The sequence below is a fragment of the Poecilia formosa genome, unplaced genomic scaffold, assembly GCF_000485575.1.
Source record: "Poecilia formosa unplaced genomic scaffold, Poecilia_formosa-5.1.2 Scaffold44, whole genome shotgun sequence".
Classification (NCBI taxonomy): Eukaryota; Metazoa; Chordata; class Actinopteri; order Cyprinodontiformes; family Poeciliidae; genus Poecilia; species Poecilia formosa.
In genome coordinates, this window is record NW_006799983.1 from 2,167,100 (window position 1) to 2,180,767 (window position 13,668).

The 13,668-nt window shown below is 39.7% G+C and overlaps 1 protein-coding gene across 1 annotated transcript in view; it reads right to left on the bottom strand.

Annotated features, from left to right (window-relative positions):
• apbb2b (amyloid beta (A4) precursor protein-binding, family B, member 2b) overlaps positions 1 to 13,668 on the bottom strand; it is a 53,112-nt gene that overhangs the window by 8,736 nt on the left and 30,708 nt on the right. The window contains exons 5-13 of the mRNA XM_016671373.1: positions 10,965 to 11,209; positions 10,558 to 10,689; positions 9,550 to 9,621; positions 8,513 to 8,563; positions 7,560 to 7,645; positions 7,206 to 7,266; positions 6,018 to 6,164; positions 3,904 to 4,070; positions 3,300 to 3,360 (exon numbers count right to left, since the gene is read on the bottom strand). Coding sequence (XP_016526859.1) covers positions 3,300 to 3,360; positions 3,904 to 4,070; positions 6,018 to 6,164; positions 7,206 to 7,266; positions 7,560 to 7,645; positions 8,513 to 8,563; positions 9,550 to 9,621; positions 10,558 to 10,689; positions 10,965 to 11,209 — 1,022 coding nt within the window. The remainder of the gene's footprint in view (positions 1 to 3,299; positions 3,361 to 3,903; positions 4,071 to 6,017; positions 6,165 to 7,205; positions 7,267 to 7,559; positions 7,646 to 8,512; positions 8,564 to 9,549; positions 9,622 to 10,557; positions 10,690 to 10,964; positions 11,210 to 13,668) is intronic.

A 13,668-nucleotide genomic window follows, 5' to 3' on the forward strand; every position in this document is an offset into this window, starting at 1 on the left:
CACTGAAGGAGTTTGTCTTTCAGTATACTGAATGACAAACTCCTTCAGTGGCCAAACAGGTTCTATCACAATTTCTCTGTATCTTGGTCAATCAACTCTGACGAGGTTTGATGAACCTGGTTTGTTCCCTAATGTTCTCTAACAAACCACTGAGGACATCAGATCTCAAACAGCTGGACAACAACTAACAAGGTGACGTCTGAAGATAACAGGCTGCACTTCTGCTTAAGGTTATCAGAGTCAATTTGAATACAGATGCAAGTCACGCTAATCAAATGTGAGCGAGTTCATGAGGCATAAATGTTTTTATCATGTCCTGGAAAAAAACTTGAGGACGATTGTGGACCAGTCTCAAGCGTGGTGATTCAAAATTCAAAACACACAGAGCCGATGGTCTCTTTAAGCCAATATCCTCACACACATTCAAGCATTCCTGTGTGTCTGCACATCCAATAAAAAAAAAAAAAAGATTGTAGCCCCACACAAGGACACAGGAGGTCAACCTGTGTATTTGCGGAGGGCGATACAGGATATCAAAAGCTACAGTGGAAATCAGGAAAAAATGAGATACAGAGGAAATTAAACAATAAAAACTAACAGATATGACAGAGGAGGGATTGTTTATGGGAGGAAGGAATGTGTTTACCTCTCTCTGTGTCCAAGGAAGCATGAGAGGAAAGGAGGACAGTTAGTAGAGAAATGGAAAAAAAACACACACAACAATTGACTCCAGCAGTGGGAGAAATAAGCTGCAAACAGCCAGGCTAACACAGATATCTTATTACATTTCAGCCAGTCACTTCTCATCTTGTTTGCAGCTGAAAAGTTTTAGAAAAAAACACACAAAAAACCAAAAGAGTTTACTCAGAAGATTGTTAAAAACAGATATGCAAAAAGACAGTGAAGTTACAAAGAAGATTGAAGTGGTTGAAAAGTGAAGAAAAAAAAAAGATAAAATCCTGGCTTTCGCTAATTGGCTGCTCAAGTTTAGAGTTTCAAAAATCTCAATTAAAATCACGTCATTTTTACTTTCACTTCAAAGTTACAGCCTGCATTATACTGGTCTAGCACATAAACTCTACAAAAAAACCACTAAAGTCAGGTTACTTGCAACATTAAAAAGTTAAAAGGGTGTGCATACATTTGTAAGCAAGTAAAAAAAAATGCAATTAAAGCAGATATTCTAAGAATGTTTAAAATTACGGTGAAGACAAGTGTAAAAAAAACTAACTACAGTCTGAATAAAAATAAGAAGTTATAGAAAGGAGAAGTAGAGAAACGGGGTGAGCGTCTCATTTCAAATGTAACATGATCATTAGGTTAACGCTCGGTTGCTGAGGGAGCCTACAATCCTGCGGCGATAAGTAAGTTTCACAGCATATCAGGAGCTAGTTGGTCACAGAGGTGATAAAACAGCTACAGGCCTTCACAGCAGTGAGAGAATCAGAGGGACGAATGAACAGAACCGTCCCTTGCAGCAGAGGAACCGCTATCACAGAGGCACTGACAAATCAGTTGTCGTCGGGCTTAATCGGCCCGGACGGCTGGCCAACCAGTGAACACTTTAAAATTTTATGTTTTTCTTGACTGTGCATAAGGGCTCCAGCCCACCACACACCGCGCAGGACTCGGATATGTCACACAGCCTGTGCTCCACGTTACAAAATCTTACCATCAACTCCTGTCTCACCACATGATTGAGCTGTAGGGGAATTTTGTCAGAAAGGTTCGAGAGACATTTGAGCCCAACACTAAATAGACGGAAAGTTTCAGACGCCAATGTGCTGACTGGCAGAGGCAGACACTGCAAAGGAGGGAAAGGAGACGGCAGTGGAAGCGTTCACGGTTGGACAAAAGAGGACTGAAGCCGAAGTGTTCAGTCACACTGAATGATTTTTGTTTTTTTGTTTTTTTCTTTCAGAAACTTTATGTTCCCGCCAGATATTGTGAATATAAAGTACTCTTTGGTGATGGAAGCTCTAAATCAGTGCTCTGTCTATTACACTACAGCCACTGAATACATTTTGTGAAGAAAGATTTTGCTTCGGAGAGCCAATAATATCACAGTGTAAGCCAGGCTTAAGTCCTAAAAACAACAATACTCCATGTGGACACTGTTACTGAGTTAAGAAGTCCCTAGGTGAGTTATTTTCTTTAGTGTCATTGAGATGTTTAAAATGAAGTCAGGAGAACCAAGGAGCTGTACAAAGACCTTGTAAATTAATCAATCAGGTTGCTGGACAAAGAGAGCAAGACATTTAGCTGCAAACAAGAAGGCTTAATGAAGTCCAGATAAAAGTGTTGAGTAGTTTATTCTTTTGAGCTTTAAAGCTCATTCTGTTATGGAACATGCTGTTTTTGAAAATGTTAGCAGAAATTTGGAAATCTCAGTTATGGTAAGGACCTATACTCTTGAAAGACAAAGAGACTGCAGTGTTAGTGATGCTAGCTGAGCTAAGTGCTAATCCGAGTCACAAAAGAACATTTAAATCTTAAACTCCAATCATTTTGTCATTATTTTTAAAAACGGTAAAACCGTGTTTTATAGCAACTCTCGTCACATACACAGCTTCTGATCAAGTAATTATTGAACACTGACTTTAACCTAGAAAAATTACATTGCAATGCTGTTTCTTATAGCTTTGTATATAAAAAAAAAATGACATCAGAAATTAGCCAGTAAAACTTAAAAGTCTTAAGTTAATGTACAAACTACATGGGCAAACTTTTTATGAACCTTAGTACTGATTGCAATAAATATTTGATAAGCTTTGATGTCACATTTTTTACTATTAATGAGAAAAAAATGAGGTGCATTTTTCCACCTTAAAAGGAGAAAAAAATTTCTCTTTTCATTTAAAAATCTACAGATTTACATTATACATTCAGGCATTTCAGTCGATCTATTCAGTCCCTCGCAACAAAGCACACGCGCCCACTTCACTTGAGTTTCTTCAAAATCGCAATAAGCATGCATCAGATCAAAAGATGCAAACGCAAATCCGAAGCATCAGATTAGAAAACTCTCAAATTTGAGGTTTTTCCACTTTTTTTTTTTTTTCCGCAAACGCAACAGATCAGAAAATGATGGAATCAAATATACTCACAGAGGTCTGTTTTCTTCTCTCAGCGCGTAATCCTGAAAACTGGAGTGTCTCTACACACTCGCACCGATTCTCAGTGATGCTGCAGGCTCCTGCACTGCCTTTAACCTGTCCGATCCACACCCTGGTAGAACTAACTAAACCTCCTCCTCTCTGGCAGCTTTTTCTCTCTCTCTCTCCCGTCGGTTCCCTCACCATGCCGCCCCCTCCTCCTTTTGCTGCAGCTGAGCTGCTCTCACTGCTTTGACACTCCTGACTGTTGATGTGCAAAAGACTCGCGTTAATGTCGTTAGACGGAGTGATTTTAGGTCAGTTCAGTTGTTCTGGAGGATTTCAGATCGAATAACGAGGTGCAGTCATGTGTGAAGTGATTGTAAAGGAATTCCCACCCACTCCAGTCTACATCATCCTTTAAGCTGGGATTTTTTTTGTTTTTTTTTTTTGGTTTTGCTTGAAGCAGTGAACAGCTCCCCCTAATGGTCACAGAGATGCAGCATCGCTGCGAAAGGTGATGGCAAATGGACGGAAGGTGTAGTAGTGCTTTTTCATATCCTTTCTGAATGAACGTTGGCGAAGAGCCTCCTTAAAATATTCCTTTCGTTAATTAATCTAGCTTTATCATCAATCATGAACTCCATCCTGTCCTCATGACCTTTTACTGAGACGGGAGAGTCGAGAGAATTATCAAAGAATTAAATGTTACATTTAAGAAAAAAGAAAAAAGCGAGCACAGAAAATAAATGCCAACAGACAAATGAAAGGTAACTTGCACCACTGCATCTTAAGCCCAAATTACTACTGGAGTAAAGAAGGACAAGAAAGTAGAACTGCAACTGACCTGCCATTGTCCCGACCAACACCCCAGACCCGGATACTGGCAATGGGCTGGGAATGAAGCACGCTGCGGTCCATTGGGTCGACCAGGTTCAACATGTTGTTCTCCAGCACCAAGTACATATCCTTCCCCTACGCACAAAAACACACACACACCACACACACAGATGAATAAATCACTCACATATCAGAGCAGACAGTCCTAACTTCCTGCTGCTGTATCAGAAACATTTATGTACCTGTCTAATAAATACAGTGTTCCTACACACTGCTGGCACAAGTTTCTAGATTTCCTTCCTGCATTTACATAACACATCCTGGGCATGTGATGTGGGTAGAAACCATTTTTACTCTAAACCCAAGACTAAAAACCAGAAGGTTCCCCGTAAGATCTCACACTTCCTGTCTCTGATAATCAAAGCCGCTCACAGATGAACAACAAGTCTCATCTTAAAGTCAGTGTTTGTTTTGCTACTTCAGATAACGTTGATAGTTTTTTTCCCATTATCATTATTGCTTAGTTGTTAATCTTCAACTATGAAAAGCGATGAGGTTGTCTTTAGATGTGCTGCACTACATGTGTTACTTTGGTAACTTTATTTCAAACCTTTTGCTGTTCTGCATTCGACCAGACTCGTTTTAAGGACCGTAAGTCAACCCCAATATGAAGCCTCATTCAAATCAAGGTTGAGATACGTCTGTAACTACGTCTTTCTGTAAAGCTCAGACTGAGCCTACAGAGGAGAGGACAGAGGAGACGTGGCAGAACCGTTGTAGACTAACAGAGCAGAATGGTTGCAGATATTCACAACTGGTCGAACTGCGGTCGTCAAAATAAAGTCAAAGCAGACCTTCAAAGTGCTGCTTGGATGCAATATTTGCAATACATTCAAAATTCTGCTTTTCAACACTGCATTTTGTCATTTGGATGAACCTCTGCTGTGTCTTGTTCTGTCACCTGATAGTAGATGTTAGAGAATAAGATGCTAAAATGTACAAGCAGTCGTTTGGTACATTGTGCTCGTGTAAAAGAAAGAAGTGTGTCGAAAATCAGAGCTAATCACAATTGATACTGCAATATTCAGTGATATTGCAATCTAATTGATTCCTAATTGTGCAACCATAAACAGCTGGGTGCGTGACCCAACCAGCCAAGCCTTGTACCCACAACTAGGTGTATGCAACACTCCATAAATACAGGATGATCAGAGTGACTGTTGCTCAGTAAATCTTGTCTTGTGATCATTGAAATAAAGTCATGTGAACTTTTAAAAGAAGAAGTTTGACTTAATTTCCACCTCTACATCTGGGGGCTTTGCCTGTAAGAGAATATGTTGCTATATGATCTTAATGAGTGTGTGCGTGCATGTGTGTGAGTACATGTCCAGCTATCCTATAGCGGACCCTTTCTGGCATATTTACTAAACCAAGTGGGTCTTATCTGGACCACAGCCCAGTCCTAATCTGATGTACCCCATTGTGTAGGGTTAGTGGTTACGTTTAGCAGCATGATGTGGATTAGGTTTTGGTTAATCTTAGGTTTAGGAATAGATTAATATTGGCTAGGTTTGGGGGAAATGTCTGGATTAGGCATAAATGCAGTAACTAAAATGATTGCAAGGCAATACAAAGTTCCAATATGGGTAGAAATATGAACCTGTGTGTGCGTGTGCGTGTGTGTGTGTGTGTGTGTGTGTGTGTGTGTGTGTGCGTGCGTGTGTGCATTCCTAGGTCTCTAAATAAATTATTCCCTCCTAAAATAGGGGATGGATATAAAGGGCTATCAAAAGGGAGAAGAAGCTCTCTACCGCCGTGTCCTGTCAGTTCACATTAAATAAATCCACAGCACAGCGAGCAGCAAAAACCCCTCTTACTCTCTTCTTTCTCCTCACACTCACAAACCCATTGCTGTCATCTTGTTTCCTTTTTACTTTATACTAATCTTTCTTTAATTTTTAATTATATATATATATATTTTTTTACAGAGACTTCTTACCTCCAAACTATTTTATTTTAATCATTTAGAAAATATTTTATATACTCAAGACAAAGTTAGATATGGTGCGCAGCGTCCCTCACCTCGCCCCAGATGCCGACGGTGTCCCGTATGTCGTTCTTGCAGTAGGACAGCTGTCGGATGCAGTTGTTGACGGCTACGCTGCTCTTCCCGGGGGCCAGGTCCTCCTCGGCCATCTCCACCCAACCCAAAGAGCGCACCGCAAAACACTGCAAACAAAAGCAGAACATGAAAGAGTTACGCAATCGGCTTTCAGAGATGCATGATGATGAAACGCATACGACATGTTTGTTTTACCAACGGTCGTGGGTTTTAAAACTTTCTATACCGCTGTTTACTCCAAAGTAAACATAGAGCGCGCGGAGAAAATCATGGACGTGACTCAGAATGAGCGGGTGAGAGTCGAGTTACAGAGATTAAAGACAGTTTTAGAATAATCAAAGTAAATGTGGAGTTCATTACCTTGACTTTGATAGAAGCAGCTACAAAATACTGGAGTGAGCTTTAATTTCTGATTGCTACCACATTACACTAATTTAGCTTAATACCACCAGGCTAAACAACCGTTTCAATCTACAATAAATCTATGCAGTAATCCAGCCAAATATTGAGTTCACATTAGCCTCGCTGAATTGGACTGCAGACGAGTCAGCATACTAATAATCCAGTTACATAATAAATCAACCGGACGATGGAACTGTTTTTCAATTAACCTTAAAGCCTAAAGGCTTCATCATCTGGATTTGAATGTTTTTAAGACCACAGCAGGAAACCCACAGATGTTCAACAAGAAATCATCCACTAGGGGGCAGTATTGCCCAGCTAGACAACTGCAGAAGACAGAAAGACATTAAATACCTTCTGTATTCGAATAGGCTGCAGACATTATTTAAATGATTTTCTTATCACAGCTTTATTCTCTTAAAAACGACATTCGGTGTAACTTTTTATTTTTATTTTACCCATTTTTAACTGCTTCAGGTATTTTTCATGTCCAAGAAGAAATAAAAAAACTACGTTAGAACTATTTGGAATCCTGAAAAAAAAAAAAAATAAAATAAAAAATATATATATATAACACAGAATACTTTCATGGCAAGATGTCATAATATATTGAGAATGACCTCTATGTGGTTGTGTAGTTACAATGAAAACAAAACAAGAATGCAAAGCTACCAAACAATTTAGAATCTTCATAACATGGATGCAAATTGATAATAAACACACATGAAGTCACAGGAATTCCTAACCTTAGCTTCTGGGTCACTGTTTACACTGCTGGACTCATTTTCCTCTGTGGTTGGACGATTCCTGAGAAGAAGGAAAAGATGTCAGCTAAAATAAAAACCTACATAAGATGAAGGACAGAAGAGCGCACATCAACAAAGGCTCAGTCTAATATTTAAATTTATGGGGTTTATTTTTAACACCTGATGCCAAGGAAGTCTTTGGACCACCTGAATGATGGTTGGCAAAATACTTACAGTAATAAAACAATATAGTGTATATATAGTCATAAAAAAAAGTGGATAGCAGTGATATGATTCTAAATGCTTTTAACAGTCATTGAAATAAAATTTGCTACAAGTTTACAATCATTTCACCTGAGCTTGAGAGAAGCGTAGCGAAGCGTGGCGCCCTCAAACTCCTTCAGACTGGGGTCAGGGTTCACGGTGGCCGCCTGCAGGTCCTGATGCACAGAAGTAAAAAAAAAAAAAAAACTTCAAATTGATTAAAACAGTCCAAACAAACATCACTAACCTACTTTACACCTTAAAAGCTAAGCTTTTAATAATGAATGGCAAAGTCATGACACCTGTTGACGAAGTGCTTCGTCTTTATATACAGCCGAGGTTTAAAAAATAAAATAAAATAAAAAATGTTATTAATACTGTTATTGGATGGCCAAATCTTCAGGCAGTGGCATAAATGCTGTGGTCAGTTCAGTAAACTTTCTGGAAAACTGTCGAAATGTTCACTACTGTTTGACAGTAGTCAGACCTGATCATTTTACCACAATCTGTTACTTAAAGCCCTAGACTTTAGAGAGGGTGTACTTTCTTTCCTCATTACAACAAGAGTTCATTAAATGGATGATTTAAATCCCTGTGGGTGTTGGACCGAAGAGATACAAACGTTATAAAAACCAAAATGCAAACATCTTCAAGTCGCTCGGCATGTAACAGCATGCATCCATGGCCCTTTGGTAAATGAGAGAAGTGGTTGCACAGTACAGCATGACATGCTACAATGAGAAACGTTAATCATTGGCTACACACAAGTTCACATTTTCTATGTGCAAACACATTTATAGCTGCGCAATTAGGATGAAAAGATGAGCATTTTTTAATCACGAGTAAAAAAACCCAAAACAAAAAAAAACAAACAAAAACAGCTAAAAGTGTTACTGCAGCCAGATAACATATCCTGGAATGAGGTGACGTTAATGATGAAGCATCAGCCACGCATGCTGCTGCCCAAGCAGTGAAATTCAAACGTGGGAGGGGCAGGACAGATGAGGAGCAGAAGTCACCAGCGTTGGGTGCGTAATACTTGCCTTCCACACTTCACTATCAATTTTGCCTCCAAATTCACTCCACACCTGCTTCTACACAAAGCATTAAGACACAAACACAGATAGCGTTGGGTTGACACATGGAAGTCAGGAGGAGGAGGACGAGGAGGAGGAGGAGGAAGAATCAGAGGAATAAATTCAGTCGAAAGTCATGTGAAATAGTAATTGACAGTAAATACAACCGGGCATTAGGGGGAAGTCTTTTTTTTCCCCACAGAGGTCCGGCTTCATTTGGCAAACTTTTTTCCCTTATAAATGAAACCATCTTTTGAAAATGACTTTTTGAAATTAATCTGGTTTATCTGCCTGATATTCAAATTTGATTGACGATCTAAAAGATTTAAAGGGTGACACACAAAACAAAAAGAAATGAGCTTTGTAGTCATTTTCCTCTGCACTGAACATTCACATCTAAAGAAGGCATAAATATATAGCTGCTTAATGTTTACATTTACTTAAAGTGAAGGCGCTAACCACTGGTAGTACATGGATCACCCACCAGTGGGCATAAGACAAGTATAGAACTAGATACAGTAGATCTGCTGGTGAAGAGGTAGAGGTCTCTGAAATATGCTAAAAAAAAATGTTGTTTTTTAGCATATTTCAGGAGCGCAATAATGGTGTCAGTATTCTCTAATTATTGTGCTCCTTTGTAGCATTTTACCTCAACCCTAATAATAAACTGTTGTTTAATATAATACACACCGTTACAGAATATGCCTGTGACCGTTTAGGAAGGTAATAAAACATTTTTAACCTTCAAGAAACATTTAGATCAGTGAAAGTGTCTTTTTGTTATTTTGAAGGCAATCACTTCAGAATGCATACAGAACCACTTTGTGTCAAAATAAGAATATGGAGTACTTCAAATAAAGTCTCTTACGAGTTTTTATGCTGTGTCTGAAGCAAAAATAATGCAAAATCATACACTTGTAAAAGGAATCAATTGCCTCGTTTTTGCCACAAACAAACTGTTAATTACCGAGGGTACAGGACGAGCTACAGATTTATTCTCCTACCTTGTCTTCATCTTCATGACATTGAGAATGATTTTCTTGATCGGGCGTCTCCTGTAAGGACGTGGAACGAGGCTAAAAAGGGAAAGAAAAAGAGAAATTCAATAAAATCTGGAACATAGTGAACAGGATTCTATGTCAGTTTTCATTGACAAAGTGACAAAGACTCCAGCCGGCGTGGCGGTCGCTCTGAACAGACTGACGTGCCAGAATCTCATTTGAGCACATCCATCCGTCAACATCGCTCCATTCTCCCTGGATCGATGTTTTATCTAGACGTTGCTGCTCTCTTATCAGCCTCCTTTCCTCTCTTCGCTTTACTCCATCATTCACCATGATCAACCAACTGATTGTCGCAGCGCGGCCGCGTTCGACGCGTGAAACTTCAGGCCCACAGTTTCAGTAAAGAATGGGAAACCGTAATAAATGTACGCAGTGTTCTTTGCAGGTATCCAAACTGCTTCTAATTTCTAACATTTTGTTGAATTGCAACCACAAACGTCCACGTCACAGACAAAACGTGATACATGTGTTTTCAGATTTTTCTGACAGCTACAAATCTAGAAACTCTACTCTGATGCCACTAAATAAAGTCTTTCAGTGATTAATTCTGCAGACTTGATTTTCTATTCTATGTCATCAACCTTCTAACAACTGCGGTCAATTTAAATAAATAAACTATTAAAAGAAAGCTGGAAGAAGTCATATTTTCAGTTTTCCACAAGAAATGTGAAGGACACAGGACACAGGGTTGGATGAGACTGGGCTTTAACTCTGAACCGAACTTTGACTAAACCATCCCCACCTTAATGGTTAATTAGTGCTGGGAGCCACAAAACCTGTGGCAAGATATGATAATCAATGTTCTCCATCTAATACGACCGATTTCGAGTTGTTTTATAAATATATGCATTTACAAAACTCATAAAAATGACAGTGAGAATATTCTCAATGACAAGGAGACTTTGATTGTTTGTCCAAGTACAAATTAACAGATGGTCTAATACTTACAAAGTAGCAGCTGTTGACAAATCCACATGTAGGGAGAGTGGACTCATGACTGGACAGCGGCTCCACTGAGCTGTCGGAGGTTGTGCTTCCCGAACGAGTCGACGCCCTGAAGAAGATCTCCGTCTGGCATGACATTGTGTTTTAAAAGAAAATTATTTATCATATTAAGAAAAACAGCAAGTACAACATACATGTCGTCTATCAGGACTTTTTTCTTGGGTCCCAATCTCAGAAAACGTCAAAAACTCATCTAATCATCTCAGTATAAAATGCCACATGTGAAAATATTTTTTCCTTACAAAGTAGATTTGGATTTAGAAATCATAAACCGATTTCAAAACCGTATCAACGATTCAGCAGACTCATAAAACAACAAAAACAACCAAGTTCAGCTCATGTCCTCTCACCTCGTGGTCGGGAGTGGCCAGGGGGCTCGGGGAGCCCTGGGAGTGTTTACGCGGCACAGGGGCCGTGGGGTCAGCCAGGGCCGGGGCCTCGTTCTGCCCGGGTGGAGGTGGACGGGCGGAGGGCCGCTCCCACTGGGTGGTGCCTGTAGGAATGTGCCAGTAGTAGATACCGGCCATGTCTGTGATCTTCTTCCATCCTGGGGGCAAGTCGGGATCGGTCTGGAACGACTGCTCACTCCAGATATCTGCAGAGAGATTAAAGCATTGAAGTAAGATGTGCAGGTCCTTCACATGCTTTTCAGACAGTATTCACAAGCCCTTACGTCCGTTTCAAAACTAAATTCTGAAGTCAATTTCCACAACGTGTAGAAAACCAGAAAACAATTTGCTGCTTAACTGAAATAATCTACGTCAAACACCAAAAAAAAAAAAAAAAAAAAAAAAACCACACTGGTACGACTGACTGCACAGAAAGTTGCTCTTCTGAACGATCCAGCTGCTCTCTGAGCTGAAGGAACGGCTGTCCAGGATTACAAAACCACTCTGCAGCCGTCTTTTAAATAAGCCATGTCTCCATGTTCTCAAGCAACACAGACAAATCTTGTTGACACAATTATGCAACACACACACACACACACACACACACACACACACACACACAATGGTCCAGACCTATTTAGAGAAGTGATCATACAGGCAGAAACAGAACAGAACACAAAAAGTACAACCGGACAAACACTGGGCTCAGTTTTAAAACAATAAAGAGATACATTTGAAACGCACTAGTAAAAGAATAGCATACATATAAAGACATATCATTACTTAATGAGTCTTCTTCTTCTTGGAAGTTTAGATTCATTCATTGGTTTTATTCTTTGTTTTCTTTTCTTTCTTTTTTTTTTTAAATAAACGATATCAAGTCAAACGCTACACCTAAAGTACCCATCATCAAATGTGGGAACAGGCAGACTCTGAGCAGCAACATCCCAAAAAACATGGATGTTTCTACTGTCTGACTAATTCAAGTTGTATTAGATTATTAAATCATGGACACTCTTAAGGAGGAGCTCAATTTTAGAAAAGAGATCAGAAGTAAAATACACTTTTGAGGGAAACAACTAAACAAGCTGGCAACATGAGCTCTGTAAGTATTCAGCTCCAGTTTCCACTTTGTCACATTAAAACCTTGAACCTCACTGTGTTTTGCAGCAATTGTATGTTAGCCCAAAGCACAGAAATAACCAACTGTGATGCAGAAGGTAAATAATAAATTTCTTTCCAAATGTTTTGCAGTTGAAAATCAGCAAAAGTGTGGTATGATTTTTGTACTTATTGCCCCTCTGAAACTCTAAAACCCTGAAATCAAGCGTAAAGCCTCGTTGTCTTTCAACGCTACCCACATCTATCCTCTGTATGACTCAGGCAGGAACATGATGTTTAAAATGATCTTTCCTCCATTGTGCGCTCGGTTGAAGCTTGGAGGAAACACTGAAGGTGAGAATGTAAATCGTCGCACGCAGGAGCCCAATGAGGCCGAGAAGTGTTTGTTTTAAAACGGCACCGACTGTCTAAAAACATGTGAGTTCGCTCATCCGCTGTGAGCGACAAAGACAAAACGTCCTCTAGAGGCGCGTTTCCACTTTGGGTTCCTGGAGGGTTTCACTGCAGAACTTAACTTCCCAAAACCGTTTTGCCGCCCTTTGCTGATTGTTCCTTTTATTCTGTAATGCAATTACAACATTAAGCTTGCAGGAAAGAGGAAAAGATAGGACAACTTCCAGCGAAATCACAATCGGATATGAAATTACAATTTATGACTATTTTTGTTTTGATTAAGCTCTGAATCAGAAGAAAACGGCTTTAATTCGTAGGAATTTTGTCTTAAGTAAGCAAACCCTGTGAGACGAAGCCTGTCTAAACATTAACCACTCACAAACATGCAGCAGCCGTTGCGCCATTCAAACTTAAAATTGATGTGTAATCAACAAACCTTACCAGTTATTGCTTTAATCTGGATCTCAGAGCATAAACACTGCAAAGTGTTCTAATTTCACTGCTTAAAATCTCATAAAGGCTTTGACGAGCGCGCAACCCTTTCTATGTTCATAGATCTCTACTGAGATTGGTGAATTCGATCGGCATAGTTAAATACAAACTCTGTAAAACACAGCAACGTTCAGCATCTGTGGCTGGGTTTAGAGGTTGTGTTTGCAAATAAAAATACTTATTTAAACTGTTTGCGGTATTTCTTGAAGCTGAAGCCCGTCTCAGCTAGCAGAAGGCAACATCTGCTCACAGAGCAGTTGACCGTAGCCGTAATTTACGGGGCAGTAAGACGTTTAGAGGAAGAGCAAGCCGCGCAGTTACCGAAAACACACTCGCACACACTTCGCCAGAGAAGCACGCACATTCACGGAACCACTGACCGCATGTTTGTGTGCAGAAAGTGGAGTTTGCAGATAAAGTAGTAAAAAGAAAAGGACGCCAGGCTGCAACGCAGGTTCTAGCAACTCATAAAGGTGATATAAGCTCTGAAGGACTGGCCAGCTGGAACAAGTGTGTGTGTGCGTGTGTGTGACTGTTGTGATTGCAAAGTAATCTTAAAGTGCTGATGATGCTGATGAAACATGTTGCCATGACAGCAGGCCATATGTTATCATTATGACTTGGTCTATCCTGATTGAGATGAAACTGTAAAACATGT